General features: G+C 50.8%; 1 protein-coding gene and 1 long non-coding RNA gene across 4 annotated transcripts in view; one reads left to right on the forward strand and one right to left on the reverse strand.

Moving 5' to 3' along the window:
- Positions 1 to 1,645: 1,645 nt before the first annotated feature.
- dnajc21 (DnaJ heat shock protein family (Hsp40) member C21) overlaps positions 1,646 to 23,479 on the reverse strand; it is a 44,900-nt gene continuing 23,066 nt past the window's right edge. The window contains exons 6-12 of one of the 3 annotated variants that reach the window (XM_059974053.1): positions 21,247 to 21,380; positions 20,803 to 20,890; positions 19,379 to 19,507; positions 8,791 to 8,827; positions 6,222 to 6,466; positions 5,716 to 5,779; positions 1,646 to 2,572 (exon numbers count right to left, since the gene is read on the reverse strand). In XM_059974053.1, coding sequence (XP_059830036.1) covers positions 2,423 to 2,572; positions 5,716 to 5,779; positions 6,222 to 6,466; positions 8,791 to 8,827; positions 19,379 to 19,507; positions 20,803 to 20,890; positions 21,247 to 21,380 — 847 coding nt within the window. In that variant the 3' untranslated portion in view covers positions 1,646 to 2,422. Of the gene's footprint in view, positions 2,573 to 5,715; positions 5,780 to 6,221; positions 6,467 to 6,844; positions 7,133 to 8,790; positions 8,828 to 19,378; positions 19,508 to 20,802; positions 20,891 to 21,246; positions 21,381 to 23,479 lie in introns of those variants that run through there. The other 2 variants (XM_059974054.1, XM_059974055.1) reach the window with 2 other exon arrangements.
- Positions 8,836 to 23,030, forward strand: LOC132396496 (uncharacterized). The gene is made up of 3 exons (XR_009512992.1): positions 8,836 to 9,848; positions 9,914 to 13,928; positions 21,843 to 23,030. It is a non-coding gene; the product is annotated as an uncharacterized LOC132396496 (long non-coding RNA).

Genomic DNA, 23,479 nt, shown 5'->3' on the forward strand with positions numbered 1-23,479 from the left:
ATGGACCGATGACTAAAGTGTTTAACAGGGTGGAATATGACCACCTCCTCTCAGGACATTCAGAATTGGATCTCATTTAGTTGCCTGTGTCTATCTGTTGTACGCTGCTGCAGAGTGCTTCATAAAGGTTAAATGGATCATTGACGGGGCCCTTTTGTTTCAGGAGGAGCTGCCTGATGTCAGGGCACCTGTACTCTGGCTGCATAGAGCCCTTCCTGTGCCTTCTTCGGAAGCAGATGACAGCACTGGTTTTGCACAAGCCGGAGATGAAAGTAGTCCTTTCGGCTTATGATCACCGACCCCAGTGACCCGCAGAAGATGTGAGACTCTCTGCGGCTCTCCTCTCAACTGGGGAAAGTGCTCTGGTGTTTTAGTGGGTCAGTGGGAGATGGACTCCCTGATGGAAGAGCTAAGGAATGCACCTCCTCTGTCTGGGTGTCTACCTGAGCTCCACTGCAGAGAATTGGCCGACGAACTGGTGGGACTTAAGAGACGAAGGCCTTACCCCGGCTGGGACGCTGGTCAGGTCTACTCCGTCCAATCTCCTACCTGGGCAGGGTGTTGGTCAACAACCAACTGTAGCCTTCATTCTTTGCTACCAATTGTCACTTTAGTTCCCCCCCATTGTATTTGCCCCTAGGACCCAGACAAAGTTGAAGGACTTCTTCTGGGGCAACAGGAGGCATTGGGTCCGATCGCGGCGGGTGGTCAGTGTGCATACCCAGCTGGCGGCTCTCCGCCTCAGGACCCTTCAGAGGTACATATATACGGAACACCGTCAGAGGCGGCATGTACTGACCGCACAATTTCTTCGGCAGGGAAAATGCCTTCAGCAGGGTTCGCGGCTCCCGGAGGTGAGCATCTGCCGGGCTGCCAGGTTTTTTACCGGGAGCAACAGCAGGTCTCCTCTGGTCGGGGTGTTCTTGCACCCACAGGGAGCAGCAGCGTGTTGTTTCCCATCCCGCCACGGTTGTGGAATAGCTCCGGCTACACCGACCTCTGATCCACTGGTGACGCTCGACGAGATCTCCCCGAGATCTCCTTTGGGAGCCGCCTCGCGAAAATATCCAGTTCAGCTGTTGTGAAGTGAGACAGCCCTGCAGCATCTGGGAAATGCAGGCGGCCCGGCCCGGGTAACGTCACAGAGGAGCAGCCTTCATCGGGAAGTGCTCAGCGGACAGGAGCAGGCTGCTGGGCCCATAGAGCTGCCTCACAGTGAGTGCGACGGTGGCTGACGTTCAGTACCACTTCCCTGGAACGGCAACTCCATGCTCTGAGCGCCACTCTGGGCAGCGGGTTCCGAGATTCAGCTGCGCGTGTGAGAAGTTCCACCACACAGCAGTTTTGAATTACCCCACGCCCTCTCCTTTCAGCCTCATTACCCCCCTCCCCAGTCCTTCGTTATCTTCTCTCGATCACAGGGTCACCGCTTTCCCAAAATTACAAGACTTGTTTTTGACACTTTGCTTTTCCCTTTGTACTTTGAAACTGTCGAGGAAACCACGTGCAAAAACCATTCGGACATTCTGAGCCTGACTCCTACTCCACCCCAGCCGGGTGGCCCTTCGTTTGTCAGAAATCCCACTTTAGGCAAAACCACATTGAACATTGCTTATTTTATTCTCCAGGCTGCATGTTAACATCCCCCCCCCCCCCACCCCATGAGACCGGGAGCTGTCCCATCTCTCCCACAACCTGCACTCCACAAGGCCGCAGCCCAACTCTCCGTCACCACCTAAAGGGAATGGAGATATGGGAGCACTCTCGCTGAACGCTAGTAGGCTAGAGGGGCTGAATGGCCTGGCCTGCCACTGAGAGTACCCTGGTACAGAACCTGAGGCACACAGCTGGCATAGAGTGGAGCCTCATCTCTGGCTGTCGGACCTATGAAGGGAGAATATTTCAAAGGGATCACAGTGACTTGTCCACTCCATACCAGGTCGGGACGCTGGGCCATGGACTTAGCAAACCCAACCACCCTGGGGCATTGAGGGGGGTAGATGTCTCCCAAAGGGCCAGCAGTAGCCACTGAGGTCTGGATTCTGTCAATTCCCAGTCACAGTGGGAGCCTGCCACTGGTTATTCCACTCTCCCTCCCAGCACACGCAGATTCTTTCTACTACCGTCCTAACCCGCCTCAGTCTGCGCGCACAAAGATTCACACACTGAACAGGGTCGGCTCCTTTAACTTATCACTAAGGCTGCCCGTTGTTGGAATTCTGGGAGCCGACAACAGTGGCTGTGAGGGGGGGCAGGGAACCCAGTGAGAAGGGGATGTGTGGACAGCCAGGGGTGTACAGTGTCCAGTGACCCAGGACCTCGCTCATCAGCTCTCTGGGCAGCAGGCAGTGACAAGTGACTCCCAATCGCAGCTCTGGTGGTCCCGGTACACCCGGCGGGCCCACTCTGGGGCCCGGCTGCATTATCGGTTCTTCCGCCTCCCGCTGGAAGTCCGGCTGCCAGCTGCTCTCTGGTCTGGCACTGCTGCCGCGTGCCCGGTTGCTCGCAAGTGCTCGAACAGCTTGTTTCGGGATGAAAATGGGCAGTTACAGATCACACAGTTCAGCGGGTCCTGCAGATACACCAAACACACCAGGGATTAAAAGCTACACCCCACCTAGGGACAGTTCCTATCACACCGGGGGGTTAAATCCTACACCCCACAGAGAGAATTCCCCCTCCTAACCCCCAAAGCCCAGTGAACACACAGGGTCCCACACCTCCCCAACACTCAACGTGACCGTACTCCCAGTTTCCCACCACCCTCAACTGCACCCCCTGCCCATCTCTTAATTACCCTCCTGGTGACCACAACCCATTGGAGAGAAGTTCCAATATACAGCAGCCAGACATGGTAGCTGCCCTCCCTTTGTTCTTAGTTTAACACACTCTGGATGCAGTCAACCTGCCCAGCTCTGCACCGACCTGCAGTTGGCGCACAGGAACAGAGACCTCTCTCCAATCTCATCCACCTTGAGATTCCTGCTGAGACCTGACCTCACTTCCCCACCCCAAGCTCCACATGCAGGGTTTTCTGTCCCACAAGGTCCTCATCACAACACACCTGCTCCTCCAGGTCACTGGGTCAGAACTCAGGGTCAATAATTGAACTCTGGGGCACTGCAGGAGATGTCTCCTCCCACATCGAAGCCCTATTATTTTGTGACAATTGATCCTGAGCTCAGTTCCCTGCACATCACACACTGCTATTGGGACCACTTGTCAAATAGAGTCAGAAAACAGCACAGAAAGAGACCCTTCAGCCAATCTAGCCAATGCCAAACTATTAATCTGCCTTGTCCCATTGACCTGCTCCTGGACCATACCCTCCATAACCTCCTATCCATGGACCTATTTCCATTTCTCTTAAACTTGGAAATTGAACCCACATCCACCACTTCCCATGCCTCGTGCAAATCTAAATACATGACCATCTACTCCGTCAGTGTCGGGGAACTCGCGGCAGAGGATTTACCTTCCAGGTAACTACGTTGATGGTTTGATTGCATTAATCTCTCCGAGTGGTCACTTTGTCCTGGCCTGGGTCGGCAGCAGGACCCCAGACGTGCTGATCATTTTGTCCCAGACGGCAACGCCAATGGCTTTTAACATCACACCCTCACAGCCCACGTGTGTCTGTGCTGTGCTACGCTGATGTCTCCCTCCCTTGGACCATAAACCATAGGAGCAGACTGAGGCCATTCAGCCCATCAAGTCTGCTCCACCATTCCATCATGACTGATCCCAGATCCCAGTCAACCCCATACACCTGCCTTTCACCTTATCTTTCTGACCCTGACTGATCAGAAAACTATCAACTTCTGCCTTAAATACACCTTAAAAATGGACTTGGCCTTCACCGCAGTCTGAGGCAGAGCATTCCACAGATTCACCACTCTCTGGGTAAAAAAAAATTCCTCCTTACCTCTGTTTTAAAGGGTCACCCCTCAATTTTGAGGCTGTGTCCTCTAGTTCTGGATACCCCACCATAGGAAGCATCCACCCTATCTCGTCCTTTCAACATTCAGTAGGTTTCAATGAGATCCCCCCCCCACATAGTTGTAAATTCCAGTGAGTACAGGCCCAAAGCTGCCCAAAGCTCCTCATGTTAACCCTTTCATTCCTGGAATAATTTTCCTCTGGACTCTCTCCAATGACAACATATCCTTCCAGAGATATGGGGCCCAGAACTGTTGACAAAACTCCAAGTGTGACCTGCCTAGTGTCTTTAAAACTTCAGCATGATCTCCGTGCTTTTATATTCTACTCCCCCTGAAATAAATGGCAACACTGCATTTGCCTTCTTTACCCCAAACCCGACCTGTAAATCAACCTTCTGGGAGCCTTGCATGAGGACTCCCAAGTCCCTCTGAACCTCTGATGTTGAACTTTCTCCCCATTTTGATAATAGTCTGCACTAATCAGAATCCTTTATTATCGCCAAGTATGAGGACACATACTGGGAATTTGATGCCGGTTTCCCTGAGCTCTCTCTGTACAGAATTAAAAGCAAACAAAAACAATAGTGCAAATAATCATAAACTATATACAATGAGGTCCACCTCATTGAACGTACAGGCGGACTTGATTTATAATAGACTGAAATTCAAGTGTTCATAAGACTGATGGCATACGGAAAGAAACTGTCCTGGCATAGAGTGATCTAAAGCGCCCACCAGAAGAAAGGAGTTGGAACAGGTGATGTCCAGGGTGTGATGGGTCTACAATAATGCTGCTTGCTCGCTTCCTGACTCTAGATGCATACAAGTCCTGGATCGAGGGGAGCTTCACACCAATAATCCTTCCGCAGCCCTGACGGTTCTTTGGAGTCTATCCTTTCACAAAAATGCAGTACCATACACTTCCCAGCACTGTATTCCATCTGCCACTCTTTTGCCCATTCTTCCAGTTTGTCTAAGTCCTGCTGTATTCACATTGCTTCCTCAGCACTACCTACCCCTCCACCTATCTTCATATCATCCATAAACTTTGCCACAAAGACATCAATTCCATTATCTAAATCAGTGACAAACAATGTGAGAAGTAGTGGTCCCAATACTGATCCACCATGCTGACTTTGACTCACTTACTCATTAGTCTCCAAGTACCCTGAAACCTCATCCTTAATAATCGACTCCAACCCTTTCCCAACCCCTGGGGTTTGGCTAACTGGCCTATCATTTCCTTTCATTTGCCTTTCTCTCCTAAGAGTGCAGTGACATTTGCAATCTTCCACACCCTCTCTCAGGACTCTGGGATGTAGTCCACGTAACCCAGGTGACTTATCCACCTTAAGACCTTTCAGCTTGCCTAGCACCTTTTCCTTTTTTAAATAGCAATGGCACTCACTCCAGCTCCCTGACACTCACAGACCTCTGGCACACTGTTAGTGTCTTCTACAGTGAAGACAGATGCAAAGTATTTAAGTATATCTGCCATTTCTTTGTCCCCCATTACTACCTCACCAGCATCATTGTCCAGAGGTCCAGTATCAACACTCACCTCCCTTTCACTGTGTATACCCTTGGTTCCTTTGATATCCCCCCGCCTCTCAATTTCTTACAGGCCTTTGACCAGCAGCTAATCAACGATCCCTTTCCTGTGGCACAGAGACACCACTTACCAGGCCAGATGGCACCAAACCCTCTGCACTCAACACTCACACTCTAACAATAGGGGTCTGACCCACGTTTTCTCCTCCCCCACCCCACTCACCGACTCCTGTCGTCTCCCCAAATGTTTCTGTTGTTTTCCTTTTTTTCCTTTGGTTTTGGAGACCCTGAAAATTGGGAGAGAGTCACTGGCAGCCCATTTATCCCCGGAACCCACCACCACAGCAGCCCGCCCATCCTGGAACCCCCACACATGCCCCAGGATTCCCCTTCCCCCAGACTCCCCCGTGGTCTGCCCATCCTGGACCACCACTGCCCTCCAAGAACTGCTTGCCCTGGACCCTCACCTATCTGCCCCCCCCCCAGACCCCCTCCCTCTGCAGACTGCTTGCCCCGGACCCTCACCTACCTATCCATCCCACCGAAAACTGTGCCCCAACCCAGAACTCCCACCAGCCCAGATCTCCCCATCCCATCATCCCTGAGCCTTCCCCACAACTCCCTTCACCCCTGACTCACCAGTGAGGCCACTCTCTGAGCCTACTGCCCCTCCTAGCCCAGAACCCCCCCCCCCCCCAACTACAGGGGGAGATGTGAGAGCTGAGGTACCTGGGGGCCGGTTCTGGTGCTGCTGGGCTCGGTGTCCGGACCATCTCTTGATGACCCGTGTCCTCTGCCTCTTTGGACACCCCACCCTCTGTCCCCTCCCGCTCGGCGGTGTGTGAGATGCCAGCTGTGGGCAAATTGTCTTCACCGCTGTCCTGACACCTCTCGTGCTCTTCACCGCTCTCAGCCTCCGACTCAGACCGGCTGTCTGATGCACCGGGTGTTCTGAAGTCAGTGGGATCCAACACCTGGAGAGGAGACAACGCCTGCTCACACAACTGTCGATGCAGGAACACCTCCCCCACCCCGTTGTTATGCTGGGGGGTTGCCGTGTCCATACTGAAGTCAGTGGGACCCAACACCTGGAGAGGAGACAACGCCCGCTCACACAACTGTCGATGCAGGAACACCTCCCCCACCCCCCAGTTGTTATTCTCCTAACCCTAACCCTGAAGTCAGTGGGATCCAACACCTGGAGAGGAGACAACGCCCACTCACACAACTGTCGATACAGGAACACCTCCCCCCCCCCCCGTTGTCCTGTAAGTAAAGCCTCAAACACATTCTCCAGTTGTTATGCTGGTTTTAAGAGTCCCCTTGCTAGTCAGTCAGTGAGGGGTGTCCAGTGAGAGGCAGCACCTCTAGCGAGGGGGTTGCCGTGTCCATACTGAAGTCAGTGGGACCCAACACCTGGAGAGGAGACAACGCCTGCTCACACAACTGTCGATGCAGGAACACCTCCCCCACCCCGTTGTTATGCTGGGGGGTTGCCGTGTCCATACTGAAGTCAGTGGGACCCAACACCTGGAGAGGAGACAACGCCCGCTCACACAACTGTCGATGCAGGAACACCTCCCCCACCCCCCAGTTGTTATTCTCCTAACCCTAACCCTGAAGTCAGTGGGATCCAACACCTGGAGAGGAGACAACGCCCACTCACACAACTGTCGATACAGGAACACCTCCCCCCCCCCCCGTTGTCCTGTAAGTAAAGCCTCAAACACATTCTCCAGTTGTTATGCTGGTTTTAAGAGTCCCCTTGCTAGTCAGTCAGTGAGGGGTGTCCAGTGAGAGGCAGCACCTCTAGCGAGGGGGTTGCCGTGTCCATACTGAAGTCAGTGGGACCCAACACCTGGAGAGGAGACAACGCCTGCTCACACAACTGTCGATGCAGGAACACCTCCCCCACCCCGTTGTTATGCTGGGGGGTTGCCGTGTCCATACTGAAGTCAGTGGGACCCAACACCTGGAGAGGAGACAACGCCCGCTCACACAACTGTCGATGCAGGAACACCTCCCCCACCCCCCAGTTGTTATTCTCCTAACCCTAACCCTGGAGTCAGTGGGATCCAACACCTGGAGAGGAGACAACGCCCACTCACACAACTGTCGATACAGGAACACCTCCCCCCCCCCCCCGTTGTCCTGTAAGTAAAGCCTCAAACACATTCTCCAGTTGTTATGCTGGTTTTAAGAGTCCCCTTGCTAGTCAGTCAGTGAGGGGTGTCCAGTGAGAGGCAGCACCTCTAGCGAGGGGGTTGCCGTGTCCATACTGAAGTCAGTGGGACCCAACACCTGGAGAGGAGACAACGCCCGCTCACACAACTGTTGATGCAGGAACACCTCCCCCACCCCCCAGTTGTTATGCTGGTTTTCTAGCGAGGGGGTTGCTGTGTCCATACTGAAGTCAGTGGGACCCAACACCTGGAGAGGAGACAACGCCCACTCACACAACTGTCGATACAGGAACACCTCCCCCACCCCACGCTGTCCTGTAAGTAAAGCCTCAAACACATTCTCCAGTTGTTATGCTGGTTTTAAGAGTCTCCTTGCTAGTCAGTCAGTGAGGGGTGTCCAGTGAGAGGCAGCACCTCTAGCGAGGGGGCAGCTCACTCACCTTTGGCCTCCACTGGACACTCGGCTCCCTCCCGTGGCCCCAAGTAGCTGTTTGCATCTGACAGCAGTCACAGGCGGGCTAAGCCAGGTGAGGGTAGCTGGCAGCCTCCTATCCTGGTGAGATAGGGACATGCCTGCCCTAGTGTGCAAGTCAGCTCTGGTGGACGAGATCCATCGACCAGGAAGGCGGAAGTGCAATGCTCCAGGGAGAGCGAAGGGCACAGAAGATGTCGTGCTCATCGACAGCAACCACGCAGTTGTGGACTCTGTCCTTACATGTTTAGTGTCCAGCATGTACATGAACCCCACCCCAGACTGTCCAGCATGTAGGCGAACCCCACCCCATACGTGCACTGTTCAGCCTGTAGGCGAACCCCACCCCATACGTGTACACTGTCCAGCATGTACATGAACCCCACCCCATACGTGTACACTGTCCAGCATGTAGGCGAACCCCACCCCATACGTGCACACTGTCCAGCATGTACGCGAACCCCACCCCATACGTGTACACTGTCCAGCATGTACGCGAACCTCCCCATATGTGCACACTGCCCTTGACCCAGCATGTATGCGAACCCCACCCTGTGCACCGACAGCAACACCTCTCCACGTGCACACAGACACCTCAGCCCAGCCCAGCCCCAAGCCGCAGACCCTGACATTCATCCCTCACCTTCTGCTGTTTTTTCCTCTTGTGCTTCTTGGAAGGTCTAAAGAAAATGGCGAGACATGAGGTGAGTGTTGGAGTGGGGGGGCTCAGCCACACCACCTACAGACCCCCCCCCCCGACACTCCCACACACTGCAGCAACAGCCCCTTTGCTCTACCAGACTTGTTAAACTTTAACTAATCCGTCCTGCCAACAAAGCGCCCATATCCCTTGCACTTTTATAAAGCGTCCACCACCACCCCAGGCCGGGCAGTGCATTCCAGGCACCCATCACTTGTCCCTCACCCCTCCTGTAAAACGACCCCGTCATGCGTCTGGTATGAGACGCGTCAACCCTGAGAAACAGAGACTGTCATTGCCTCTCATAATCTTCCATGAGATCTCCCTTCAGCCTCCGCCACTCCAGACAAAACAACCCAAGTTTATCCAGCTTCTCATGACAGCACAAGCCCTCTAATCCAGGCAGCATCCGGGTAAAACTCTCTGCCCCCTTTCCAAAGCCACAACACCCTACAGCAGGGTGACCAGAAACTCCAGATGTGGCCAAACCAGAGTCTTATAAAGTTGCAACATAATCTCTTGACTTTTGAGCTCAATGCCTCGACTAATAAAAGTGAGTATTCCATCAGCCTTCTTAACCCCCTATCCACCTGTGCAGCCACTTTCAAGGAGCTATGAACACGGACCCCAAGATCCCTCTACTCGTCAACACTCTTAGGGATCTTGCCGTTGACTGCAGTGTACTGTCTCCTTGCATTTGCCCTACTGAGGTGCAACACCTCACATTTATCTGGGTTAAACTCCACCTGCCATTTCTCAGCCCATATCCATAAATAATCTCTATCCCGTTGTATTTTTTACCAACCTTCTTCACTATCCACAATGCCACTAATCACCTGCAAATTTTCAAATCCAAGATCAGAGAGGTGGAGAGGCTCAACAACTGTTATTATTTTGGAGGACCTGTCTAAAACTTTTGGCAAACTTCTATAGATGTGAGGTGGGGAGTATATTGACGGGCTGCATCACAGCCTGGTGGGGAACAGAAAATCCCACAAAAGGTGAAGACTAATGCTCTGCCCATCACAGTAAAGCCCTACCCCCATTGAGCACATCTGCACAAAAGCAACTGCCCAGGACATGCTCTCTTCTCATTGCTGCTATCAGGAAGAAGGAACAGGAGCCTCAGGACTAACAGCGCCATATTCAGGAACAGTTATTACCCCTCAGCCATCAGTCTTTTGAACCAAAGGAGGTAACTTCATTTAATTTCATTTGCCTCATCATTGAAATGTTCCCACAACCTATGAGTCACTTTCAAGGACTCATGTTCTCAATATTTCTTTATTATTATGATTTCTTTCTTTTTGTATTTGCACAGCAGCCGAAAGCCCATTTGGTGCAGTCTTCCATTGATTGTCTTATGGTTATTATTCTATGGGTTTATTAAGTTTGCCTGCAGGGCTGTATATGGTGATATTTTATATATACATACACACACACACACACACATACTTAGATAATAAACTCACTTTGAACCACATCTGCATCCAAGTCATTTATATAAATCACAGACAGCTGCAGTCCCAGTACAGATCCCTACGGAACACCACTCATCACAGGCCCCCAGCGAGAACAAGTCTCTGACCAAAAACCCGGCTTCTACGGGCAAGCCAGTTCTGAATCCAAATTGGCCATTTCAACATCGATCCCAAATATCTTAATCTTCTGGATGAGAGAGCTTGGCAAAGGTTTTCCTAAACTTCATCTAGACGTGGTCCACAGCCTGCGTTCAGAGGGTTTGGAGGGCCAAGATCTACATGCATCTGGAAAGACAGAGGTTGAGTTGGGGTCCTAAGGCCTTTGATAAGTCAGCTGGGAGAGTTAACTGGATACATGGCTAGCTTGATGGTGGGTGACAGTGGAAAGTTGTTTCTCAGACAGGAGTCCTGAGACTCCTGGTACTGGCCCAGGATTGCTTGTCATCTACATCAGTGATTTGGACAAGCTGAATGAAGATGCTCATCAAAAATGACAGCAGGATCTTGACTATCTGAGTAAGTGAGTGAAGGAATGGCAACAAAGGTTTAATTCAGACAAGTGAGAGAAGTTACATTTTGGAAAGTCCCATCGAGGTTGGGCTTTCACAGTGAGCAGTCAGGCTCCAGGGAGTGCTGTAGAACAGACGGATTCTGGAGTACGAGTATTTACATGTAGAATTACGGGCAGACAGGATAGTGAAGAAGCTGTTTATCACACTGGCTTTCATCAGTCAGGGCACGGAGTATAAAAGTTGGGAGATTACGACGCAGTTGTAGAGTTTTTGTCATTCTGCAAAAGTGAAGATGTTATTAAACTGGAAAGAGCACATTAAAGTTTTACAAGGAGTTCACCAGGACTTGAGGGACGGGGTTTTCATGGAAAGGTTGAACAAGTTAGGGCTTTATTCCTCTGACCACAGGAGACTGAGATCTTATAGAGGTGTTTATAATCAATAGGGGCATGGATAGGATGAGTGTACTCAGTATTTTTCACAAGGTTAAGGAATCAAGAACTGGAGTGCACAGGTTTAAAATGAGAAGAAGATTGAGTGGAACACTTGTGGAATGAACTACCAGAGTAATTGGCCGAGGCAGGTACCACAGCTTTGAAAAGGCACTTGGACAGGGAAGGCTTGGAGGGGTACGGGATATATGTGGACAAATTGGACCAACTTGGACAGCATGAAGCAGATTAGCTGAAGGATCTGTATGACTCTGAGACTTGACCTGGCCAACACAAAGCCACGTTGACTCTCCTTAAGGCCATGTTTTTTCCCCAAATGTTTGTAAACAACTTGCCCAGCTTAATCTCTCCTACATGATGCATATTGATTTTTATATAGTGGGGGAGTTTAGGACCAGCGGGTACAGCATCAGAATGCAAGAATGCCCCATTTGTATAGAGCTGAAGGTGAACAACCTTAGCCAGAGGATGGTGAAGCTGTAGAATCCACTGTCACAGGCCTAATCATAGGCTGATAATTCACTAACAAAGGTTACGGGGGTAAGACGGGAGAGACGGATTTGAACCATAGAACACTACAGCACAGAAAACAGGCCATTCAGCCCCTCTAGTCTGTGCCAAAACTTTATTCCACTAGTCCCATTGACCTGCGCCCAGTCCATAACTCTCCAGATCTCTCCCATCCATGTATCTATCCAATCTATTCTTAAAAAACTTAAGAGTGAGCCCACATTTACCACATCAGATGGCAGCTTGTTCCACACTCCCACCACTCTGAGTGAAGAAGCCCCCCCTAAACCTTTCCCCTTTCACCCTAAAGCCATGTCCTCTCGTATTTTTCTCTCCTAATCTAAGTGGAAAGAGCCTACTCGCATTTACTCTGTCTATACCCCTCATAATTTTGTAAACCTCTATCAAATCTCCCCTCATTCTTCTACGCTCCAAGGAATAAAGTCCTAACCTGTTCAATCCTCCCCTGTAACTCAACTCCTGAAGACCCGGCAACATCCTAGTAAATCTTCTCTGCACTCTTTCAATCTTACTGATATCCTTCCTATAGTTAGGTGACCAGAACTGCACACAATACTCCAAATCCGGCCTCACCAATGTCTTATACAACCTCACCATAACATCCCAACTCCTATACTCAATATTTTGATTTATGAATGCCAGGATGCCAAAGGCCTTCTTTACAACCCTGTCTACCTGTGATGCCACTTTTAGGGAATTATGTATCTGAACTCACATATCCCTTTGTTCCTCCGCACTCCTTAGTGCCCTACCATTTACTGTGTATGTCCTACCTTGATTTGTCCTTCCAAAATGCAACACCTCACACTTGTCTGCATTAAATTCCATCTGCCATTTTCTGGTTTTTCCAGTTGGTCCAGATCCCTCTGCAAGCTTTGAAAGCCTTCCTCGCTGTCCACACCACCTCTAATCTCAGTGTCATCAGCAAACTTGCTGATCCAATTTACCACATTAGATCATTGATCATTGATATAGAAAACAAACAACAATGGTCCCAACACAGATCCCTGAGGCACACCACTAGTCACAGGTCTGCAGTCTGAGAAGCAATCATCCACTACCACTCTCTGTCTTCTCCCACACAGCCAATTTCGAATCCAGTTTACAACCTCTACATGGATACCTAGTGTCTGAGAGGGATAATAAATCAGGCAGGTAGAATAGCACAGACTAGAGGGGATGAATGGCCTAACGGTTCTTCAATGTCTTATGGTCTTATCTCAAAGTCCATTTATTATCGCAGTATGTATGCCATGTACAGCATTCAGATTTGTCTCCCAAAGGCAGCCACAGAACATAACGAGTTGTGGTTGCTGTCCTCTCGCTGAAATATCAGTAACCTGGCCAGTCCCTTACATAACACAAGGTTCTGTATAGCTCCTATTGTTGTTTGACAAGGATACACCCTATCCTTGTTACATGCGTCTTCACAGTTATGAGAGGAACCTATTTCTACCAACATCTCCTTGTATGCGTCCAAAACTCACAGATATGTGAGGAGCACTGCTTTCTCGTCAATACAAGTCAGGTGCGCGTGCCTCAGTCTCACTGTAGGGATGAGAAGCACCATTTTCCCACCAATACAAGTCAGGTGTGTGCGCCTCACCATCCCATTCCCGCCAGTCTCACATTGATTTTGGCAAGGTGTGGATGTGCGATCTTGCGCTCTTAAACTTCTGTTGGTTTTCCCTACGGTGCAGTGATTTTGTGCTTGAAATATTTAACGATGTCTCCTAAGTGTCCGATGTCATGTCCTGGGCCATCAGCCGAGCAGCAGAGAACCGCTTAACACTTGAAAAAAAGTTTGGAAATTATAAACAGCGCAGCATCAGGTGAAGGTAACATAGCTCTGGGATGCTACTGCCTGGAACAGAATCTTGCCTTTAAAGTTCTTTTGTTGCTTGACAATGCACCAGCCCATCCTAAACATTTGGACAGCATTCATCCTAACATGACAGTGCGTTTCCTGCTGCCTAACACAACATTGCTGATTCAACCACTCAACCAAGGTGTGATCCACATTCAAGGGTTTTTTTTTACAGCAAACTATCTCTCAGATGCTGCAAGCAACAGACGATTTTGAAAATCCCGGGAGTTTACCAACGGTGAGGGAATGGTGGAAGTCGGAACACTTGGCACAAATGGCAATGAACATGGACCCAAGCTTAGAGCGGAGTCAGCATTTCAGTCGCTTCCTGCCGTCAACCCTTCTTCCCTACAAGCAAATTTATGCTTAAAAACAAAATGCTGCCAAGCAAACAACCCTCACCACTTTCTTCAAAGCCGTGTCATAAGCTGTGCCGAACATGTATACCTTGGAACTACCTAGGCTTTAACCATAGCCCTCTATTTTTCTAAGCTCCATGTAGCCATCCAGGAGTCTCTTAAAAGACCCTATCGTTTCCACCCCCACCACCGGCAGCCCATTCCATGCACTTACCACTCTCTGTGTAAAAAATTTATCCCTGACATCTCCTCTGTTCTTACTTCCAAGCACCATAAAACTATGCTCTTTCATGCTAGCCATTTCAGTCCTGGGGAAAAGCCTCTGACTATCCACACAATCAATGCCTGTCATTATCTTATACACCTCTATCAGGTCACCTCTCATCCTCCATCACTCCAAGGAGAAAAGGCTGAGTTCACTCAATCTATTCTCATAAGGCATGCTCCCCAATCCAGGCAACATCCTTGTAAATTCCCTCTGCAGCCTTTCTATGGTTTCCACATCCTTCCTGTAGTGAGGCAAACAGAATTCTGCACGGTACTCCAAGTGGGGTCTGACCAGGATCCTATAGAGCTGCTCTCAGCTCTTAAACTCAATCCCACGATTGATGAAGGCCAATACATCGTACGCTTTCTTAACCACAGAGTCAACCTGCGCAGCAGCTTTGAGTGTCCTATGGACTCGGACCCCAAGATTCCTCTGATGCTCCACACTGCCAAGAGTCTTACCATTAATACTATATTCTGCCATTATATTTGACCTACCAAAATGAACCAACTCACACTTATCTGGGTTGAACTCCATCTGCCACTTCTCAGCCCAGTTATGCATCCTATCAATGTCCTGCTGTAACCTCTGACAGCCCTCCATACCCCCAACCTTTGTGTCATCAACAAATTTTACTAACCCATCCCTCCACTTCCCCATCCAGGTCATTTATATAAAAATCACAGAGTAAGGGTCCCAGAACAGATCCCTGAGGCACACCACTGGTCACCGACCTCAATGCAGAATATGACCCATCTACAACCACTCTTTGCCTTCTGTGGGCAAGCAAGTTCTCGATCCACAAAGCAACGCCCCCTTGGATCCCATGCCTCCTTACTTTCTCAATAAGCCTTGCATGGGGTACCTTATCAAATGCCTTGCTGAAATCCATATACACTGTATCTACTGCTCTTCCTTCATCAATGTGTTTAGTCACATTCTCAAAAAATTCAATCAGACTCGTAAGGCACAACCTGCCTTTCACAAAGCCATGCTGAATGCTCCTTATCATATTATACCTCTCCAAACGTTCATAAATCCTGCCTCTTAGGATCTTCTCCATCAACTTACCAACCACTGAAGTAAGACTCACTGGTCTATAATTTCCTGAGCTATCTCTGCTCCTATTGTTGAACAAGGGAACAACATCCACAACCCTCCAATCCTCCAGAACCTCTCCCGTCCTCATTGATGATGCAAAGATCATTGCCAGAGGCTCAGCAATCTCCTCCCTCGCTTCCCACAGTAGCCTGGGGTACATCTCGTCCAGTCACGGTGACTTATCCAACTTTGTTGCTTTCCGAAAGTTCCAGCGCATCCTCTTCCTAGTATCGACATGCTCAAGCTTTTCAGTCCAATGCAAGTCATTCCTACAATCGCCAAGATCCTTTTCCATAGTGAATACTGAAGTAAAGTATTCATTAAGTACTTTTGCTATTTCCTCCAGTTCCATACACACTTTCCCACTGTCACACTTGATAGGTCCCATTCTTTCACATCTTATCTTCTTGCTCTTCACATACTTGTTGAATGCTTTGGGGTTTTCTTTAATCCTGTCAACCAAGGCCTTCCCGTGGCCCCTTTTGGCTCTCCTAATTTCATTCTTAAACTCCTTCCTGCTAGCCTTATAATCTTCTAGATTCTTATCATTACCTAGTTCCCATTAAACTTTTCACTTTTCACCCTTAACCGAAGACCTTTAGTTCCAGTCCCACCCAACCTCAGTGGAAAGAGCCTGCTTGCATTTACCCTATCTGTACCCTCATAATTTTATATAACTCAATCAAATCTCCTCTCAATCTTCTACGTTCTAAAGAATACAGTTCCAACCTTTTCAAACTTTCCTTATAACTCAGGTCCTCCAGACCCGGCAAAATCCTACTCTTTCAACCTTGTTTACATCTTTCCTGTAGGTCGGTGACCAAAACTGCACACAGTTCTCCTAATGAGGCCTCACCAATGTCTTACACAACTTCAACATAACATCCCATCTCCTACATTCAATACTTTGATTTATGAAGGCCAATATGCCAAAAGCTGTCTTTATGACCCTGCTGTACTTTGAATGAATTCTGGACCTGTATTCCCTGTGTTCCAGCACACTCCTCAGAGCCCCATCGTTCACTGTGTAAGACCTACCCTGGCTGGTCCTACCGAAGTGGAAAACCTTGCACTTGTCTGCATTGAATTCCTGCTGCCATTTCTCAGCCCATTTTCTGGCAGATGCAGCAAGCCAGGGCAGCCTTCCTCACTGTCATCTGTACCCCCAATCTCAGTGTCCTCTGCAAATCTGCTGATCCAGTTAATCACATTGTCATCTAGAGCACTGATACAGATGACAACTAACGGAGGTCCCAGCATTGAACCCTGTGGCACACCACTAGTCAGTGGCCTCCAGTCAGAGGCAACCATCCACTACCACTCTCTGGCTTCTCCCACTAGGCCAATGTCTAATCCAATTTACTACCTCATCCTGAATGCCAAGCGACCGAACCTTCTTAACCAGCCTCCCATGCGGGACCTTGTCAAATGCCTTGCTAAAGTTCATGTAAAGTTCTGTTCATTCCCCTAACAAATCCCCCATCACCACTGCATGCCTCTTCTTCCCCCTTCCCTTCTGAGTCACAGTGCCAGAGACCCAACCTCTGGGACTTTTCTCCATTAGGTCGTCCCCAACACTATCCAAAGTGATGTACCTGTTGTTGTCGGGCTGGCCACGGGTACTCTGCACTGGCTCCTTAACGCCTTTCCCCTTCCTGACTGTCACACAGTTTCCTGTGTCCTGCACCTTGGGTGTAACTCCCTCTCTATATGTCCTATCTATCAGCCCTACAGCTTCCCAAATAATCCAGAGTTCATCCATTTCCAGCTCAAACTACTTCATGTGGTTTGTTCGAAGTTGCAGCTGGATGCACTTCTCACGAGTGTAGTCAGTAAGGACACTGGAGGTCTCCCTGCCTCCCCACTTCCTGCAAGAGCAGCATTCAACTACCCTGCTGGCAATCTCTGCTGTCCCAGCTGAGCAGTTATAAAGAAGGAAAGGAAAGAGAACTTAACCTAGAGCTTGTCTTTGCTTTTTCTGACCGAACACAAGAAACATCTCTTCGCTGAAGCCTCAAGATCACCACTCAGATGACGGCTGCTGCGCTTCAGTCTTCCTTTAATTTGCTCTTACAAATCAAGTGCAAACGCTGGTCTCTGGTCGAACCTCTACTATGCTGCCCCGGCCCACTGCTTCCTTTTTCTACTTGGGTAGTGGGCCCGAGTGAAATCCCCTCCTCTCAAACTTCCGATATCGGGACTGGTCACTGGCCAGAGCTCAATCTCCTCCAGCATTTTGTACAGGTCGGCACATAGGCGCGAGTCAAAATCAAAGTAGTTGTCACCCAAAACAAGACATTTTGCACCTTTCCCTAACCTCTCTGCATATCTGTCCCTCAGTGTGTTGGTGGCTGCTAAGGCTTCTGTGGTATAATTCTGAGAGAATGATTGTATCTTTCATATTTTTGATTCTCTCTGCATAGAATGAGTGAGTGAGTGAGCCTCAATTGTGTCCCGAGTGCAGCTGTGATATTGACTCTGAGTAGAATAACTCCCCCCACCTTTCATCAAAATGCAAGAACACTAAGCATCCAGCTCCTTTCCCCTTTCTGTACTGGCCACAGCTTCCTCGTTCCATGTTCATTCACCCCCCCCCCCCCACCCATAAACTCCCAGTATTAAAATAGACAGACTGCGACTCCTCATTCCCATCTTGCTCCTGTTTGTCCAACCCGTCCACGCAGCAAGCCAGACCCACCTGCCTGGGTTTGCCGACACCCCTTGGATCCATGTACATCGAGATGGCTTTACATGTCGCTGATCAGCCCGTCTCACCCACCAACTCTGGCAGCTCATTTCTGTGCAGAAGCGACCCCTCATGTCCCTTTTAAATCTCTTGTCTGAACTTAAACCCAAGCTCTCTTGCTTTTAGTACAACTCTGGGGAAAAATGAAGACTGTCCATGTCCCTCGTAAGCTACTCCACCTCCATCCGTCCCAGGACATTAAGTGCCAGCCTAAGACCAAGAGCAGGCTGATCAGGCTCCCAAATCTCTGCAAAATTAGTTTTCGGAGCGGCACCAGCCAACCTCCCGCAGAGGATACCATTTCCCCTCAAAGTACAGCCTCTCCCTCCCGCACAGGATACCATTTCCCCTCGAGGTACAGCCTCTCCCTCCCGCACAGGATACCATTTCCTCTCGAGGTACAGCCTCTCCCTCCCGCACAGGATACCATTTCCCCTCGAGGTGCAGCCTCTCCCTCCCGCACAGGATACCATTTCCCCTCAAAGTACAGCCTCTCCCTCCCGCACAGGATACCATTTCCTCTCGAGGTACAGCCTCTCCCTCCCGCACAGGATACCATTTCCTCTCGAGGTACAGCCTCTCCCTCCCGCACAGGATACCATTTCCCCTCAAAGTACAGCCTCTCCCTCCCGCACAGGATACCATTTCCCCTCGAGGTGCAGCCTCTCCCTCCCGCACAGGATACCATTTCCCCTCGGTTCAGCCTCTCCCTCCCGCACAGGATACCATTTCCCCTCAAAGTACAGCCTCTCCCTCCCGCACAGGATACCATTTCCCCTCGAGGTACAGCCTCTCCCTCCCGCACAGGATACCATTTCCCCTCGAGGTACAGCCTCTCCCTCCCGCACAGGATACCATTTCCCCTCGAGGTACAGCCTCTCCCTCCCGCACAGGATACCATTTCCCCTCGAGGTACAGCCTCTCCCTCCCGCACAGGATACCATTTCCCCTCGAGGTACAGCCTCTCCCTCCCGCACAGGATACCATTTCCCCTCGAGGTACAGCCTCTCCCTCCCGCACAGGATACCATTTCCCCTCGAGGTACAGCCTCTCCCTCCCGCACAGGATACCATTTCCCCTCGAGGTGCAGCCTCTCCCTCCCGCACAGGATACCATTTCCCCTCGGTTCAGCCTCTCCCTCCCGCACAGGAGCCTCCTCCTCCTCCTCCTCCACCCCCCCACCCCTCCATGCTGCCACGTTCCAGAAGCCGTACCTTGGCTGCTCTGTGGGCGGCTCCTGGCTTTCCTGAGCTGCTCGGAGCTGCAGTTCCTCAGCCTGTAGCTGCTGTCTCAGCAGGGCCACCATCTCCCTGTGCTTCTTGGACTTTTCGTGGTTCCTCATGCTGGAAGATCACAGTCAGTGATCCAAACCCATCCTCCATTACAGTCCTTTCCGTAGCACCCTCCAACCCCCTCAGCTGGATGCAGTGTACAGCGAGGCCCCGCGTTGGGGAACAGGCAACAGGATGGTTGTATGTTCGACAGGGTTCAGAAACGGTTTACCAGGATGCTGGCAGGACTGGAGCTGGCGTTACAAGGAGAGAATGGACAGGCTGGGACTGTTTTCCCTGGGGCGAAGGAGGCTCTGGAGTGACCTTTCAGTGGTTTATAAAATATTGAAGTTAAGGTGGATGGTCATAGAGCCGGAGAGTGTCTAAATTTACTTTATTTAGACACAGTGCTGAACCAGCTTTCCGGTCAAACACCACCAGCCAGCCACTGATCTGACCCCAGTCTAATCACAACGACCCGCTAACCCGCAGTGAAACCGGAACACCAAGGGAAAAGCTACTGCACATGGGAAGGATGCAAAAACTGGCATAAGCCAGGATTGAACTACGACGCTATGAGCTGTGATAACACTGCTACGATTCTGTGGCGCCACAAACCTGGTGAACCAGGACTGAACAGGGGCCTGAGCAGTGACCTAATCCAAACAGAGGCTGGAGGGTGAACGCAGTGAACTGCCAGAGGAAGTGGCAGTGGGGGTACAACTGGAACGCATGAAAGAGGCACGGGGACAGGATGGGGCCGGGGCCCCTCACAGAACGACGGGGACAGGATGGGGCCGGGGCCCCTCACAGAACGACGGGGACAGGAGGGGGGATGAAGCCCCTGGCAGAGGGACGGGGACAGGAGTGGGGCCGGGGCCCCTCGCAAAGGGACGAGGACAGGATGGGGCCGGGGCCCCTCACAGAACGACGGGGACAGGATGGGGCCGGGGCCCCTCACAGAACGACGGGGACAGGAGGGGGGATGAAGCCCCTGGCAGAGGGACGGGGACAGAAGTGGGGCCGGGGCCCCTCGCAAAGGGACGAGGCTTGGTTGGGTGATGCTGAAGATTGTCTGGCAGGAACACCTGACAACCCTGGGGAACCAGTGTGGGGAGCATGCTGAAGAGAGTTGCTCTGGGCTTTATTCAGACAGGGTGTTAGACAGGCTACTCTGGCAATGCCAGGAGGCAGTGGAAGAGGACCCTCACTGTTCCCCCGGTACAGGGGCAATTCAGAACAAAGGTGGGAGTGTGACCCTGGCAATTCCTAGTGAAGAGGGGATGGGAGAGGTAAACGATTGCTGGTTGGGAGGAGTGATAGGGTTCCCTAGCTTATTCCCCCACTATGGGTGAAGACACACTTACGCCTTTGCAGTCTGGAAGGTTCGTTCACAAGCAGGGCAGAATAGACCCTCGTCCTCAGCACTGTCCGTCCCTGGCCCTCCATCACCGTCTGTAACAAGCCACAGTGGAGAGATCAGGGGGGTTGGGTAGACACAGCGACCGTACACAGTCAGTGCAATCAGGCTGGGCAGAGCAGTTCTTGATGTTGCAGGTGAAGACCCCTGTCCTCTGCGATGAGCAATTTGGTCCATTGTCACCATGTTCACCCACACATGAGCAGGGTCGGAGTCTCGGAGCCCAGTCCTCCTCCTCCTCCTCCTCCTCCAGGGCCACAGGCGGTGCATGGGGAGGGGTATAACTAGCCATTCTTTCCCCCCAACCCACCCGGGGTGGGAGAGAACTGACCCGTCCCCAGCACAAGGGGTCGGGGAAGGGAGAGACCTGGATGGCCGAACAGCTCCCTACCTTCCTCAGGGCCCTCCTGCTCGTCGTCAGATCTGTCACCGAACTCCTTCTGGTACTGCTCCTCCATCTGTTGCAGCTCTCTCTCCAGATCCGACAGCGTCACCCAGTGCTGCTCCTCGTACTGCTCAGCCAGTCTGCAGACACACAGTGTCAGGGTGGGGGGGCCACAGGGACCGTGTCCACTCTCACACACAAGACACTCAGACCACAGATGACCCCAGGCACCCCCCATTCAGTAAAGCCCCACTCAGGAGGTTAGATCTCACAGACCGAATGTGGTACTGGATAGAAAGCAAAGGCTGGACTCCAGACCCGTTCTTCGATATTCAACTGTACAGACCTACCACCAAACAAAATGTCATTCCTCTGGACCAAGGTGCACAACACTGTACATCATACGTACACACACACACACAAATAAAATATATTGTAGGACACTGACATTTAGCTTAAGGTCCATGTACAAGTTAAAATAAAAACAGAATAACATGACTGACATGAGGAGACCTGGGTGTTGTCAGGGAGTTCAGTAACCTTACGACTTGGGGGAAGAAACTTTCTCTGGCTAACAGCCCTTGTTCTAACACCACACACAGTCCGAAGGGCCTGAGCACCTTCAGCCATGCCGACGGAAACAGGGCAGATGGGAGAGAACGCAGCGGGAGCGATAGGATACGGGAAAGTGCAAGGTCGTTGCTTGGCACACAGCAGTGCTGGAAAGTTTCTGAACCCTGGAGAATTCCCTCTATTTCTGCACAAGTATGACCTAAATGTTTTTAGGTACTTCTCTGTTTATGTAGACGTCTGCGAAGAGAAAGCATTTCAGGATGTATCTTGTATACATTTCTCTGACATTAAATGTACCTATTGAAACGTGTTCAGATCTACACACAAGTCTTAAAACTAAATAAAGAGAACCCAATTAAATAATAACACCAACATTATACTTGTTCCTTTACTTATTGAGAAAATGATCCAATATTACGTGTATTTGTTGGAAAAGGTATGTGAACCTCTGGAATAATGCCTTCTACACAAGCTATTCAAGAGTCAGTGCTCCAATCAATGAGATGATGAGATTGGAGGTGTGTGGGTTGTGGAGGTGCCCCGCCCTATAAAAAAAAGGACAGTCAGGTTACTGACAGAGCTTGCCCTTCTCAAGAAAGATCTGCTTACATGCACCATGCCTTGATCAAAAACCGTAGGACTTTAAAAGGGGATAGAAGGGTGGACTGGCAAGTTTGCAGATGACACACAGGTTGGTGGTGTTGTAAATAGTGTAGAGGATTGTTGAAGATTGCAGAGAGACATTGATAGGATGCAGAAGTGGGCTGAGAAGTGGCAGATGGAGTTCAACCCGGAGAAGTGTGAGGTGGTACACTTTGGAAGGACAAACTCCAAGGCAGAGTACAAAGTAAATGGCAGGATACTTGGTAGTGTGGAGGAGCAGAGGGATTTGGGGGTACATGTCCACAGATCCCTGAAAGTTGCCTCACAGGTCGATAGGGTAGTTAAGAAAGCTTATCGGGTGTTAGCTTTCAAAAGTCAAGGGATAGAGTTTAAGAGATGCGATGTAATGATGCAGCTCTATAAAACTCTAGTTAGGCCACACTTGGAGTACTGAGCCCAGTTCTGGTCGCCTCAGTATAGGAAAGATGTGGAAGCACTGGAAAGGGTACAGAGGAGATTTACCAGGATGCTGCCTGGTTTAGAGAGTATGGATTATGATCAGAGATTAAGGGAGCAAGGGCTTTACTCTTTGGAGAGAAGGAGAATGAGAGGCCTCTCCTACTGGCCTGCTGAGGGGGGGGGGGAATGGGGTGACTGGGACAGAGGCACGGGGCCTCTCCTACCTGGCCTGCTGAGGGGGGGGGAATGGGGTGATTGGGACAGAGGGACGGGGCCTCTCCTACCTGGCCTGCTGAGGGGGGGGGAATGGGGTGATTGGGACAGAGGGACGGGGCCTCTCCTACCTGGCCTGCTGAGGGGTGGGAAAGGGGTGATTGGGACAGAGGGACGGGGTCTCTCCTACCTGGCCTGCTGAGGGGGGGGGTGGGGGAATGGGGTGATTGGGACAGAGGGACGGGGCCCCCCCTACCTGGCCTGCTGAGGGGTGGGAAAGGGGTGACTGGGACAGAGGGACGGGGCCTCTCCTACCTGGCCTGCTGGGGGGGGGGGGGGGGAATGGGGTGATTGGGACAGAGGGACGGGGCCTCTCCTACCTGGCCTGCTG

Source organism: Hypanus sabinus, chromosome 7, assembly GCF_030144855.1.
Source record: "Hypanus sabinus isolate sHypSab1 chromosome 7, sHypSab1.hap1, whole genome shotgun sequence".
Taxonomy (NCBI): domain Eukaryota; kingdom Metazoa; phylum Chordata; class Chondrichthyes; order Myliobatiformes; family Dasyatidae; genus Hypanus; species Hypanus sabinus.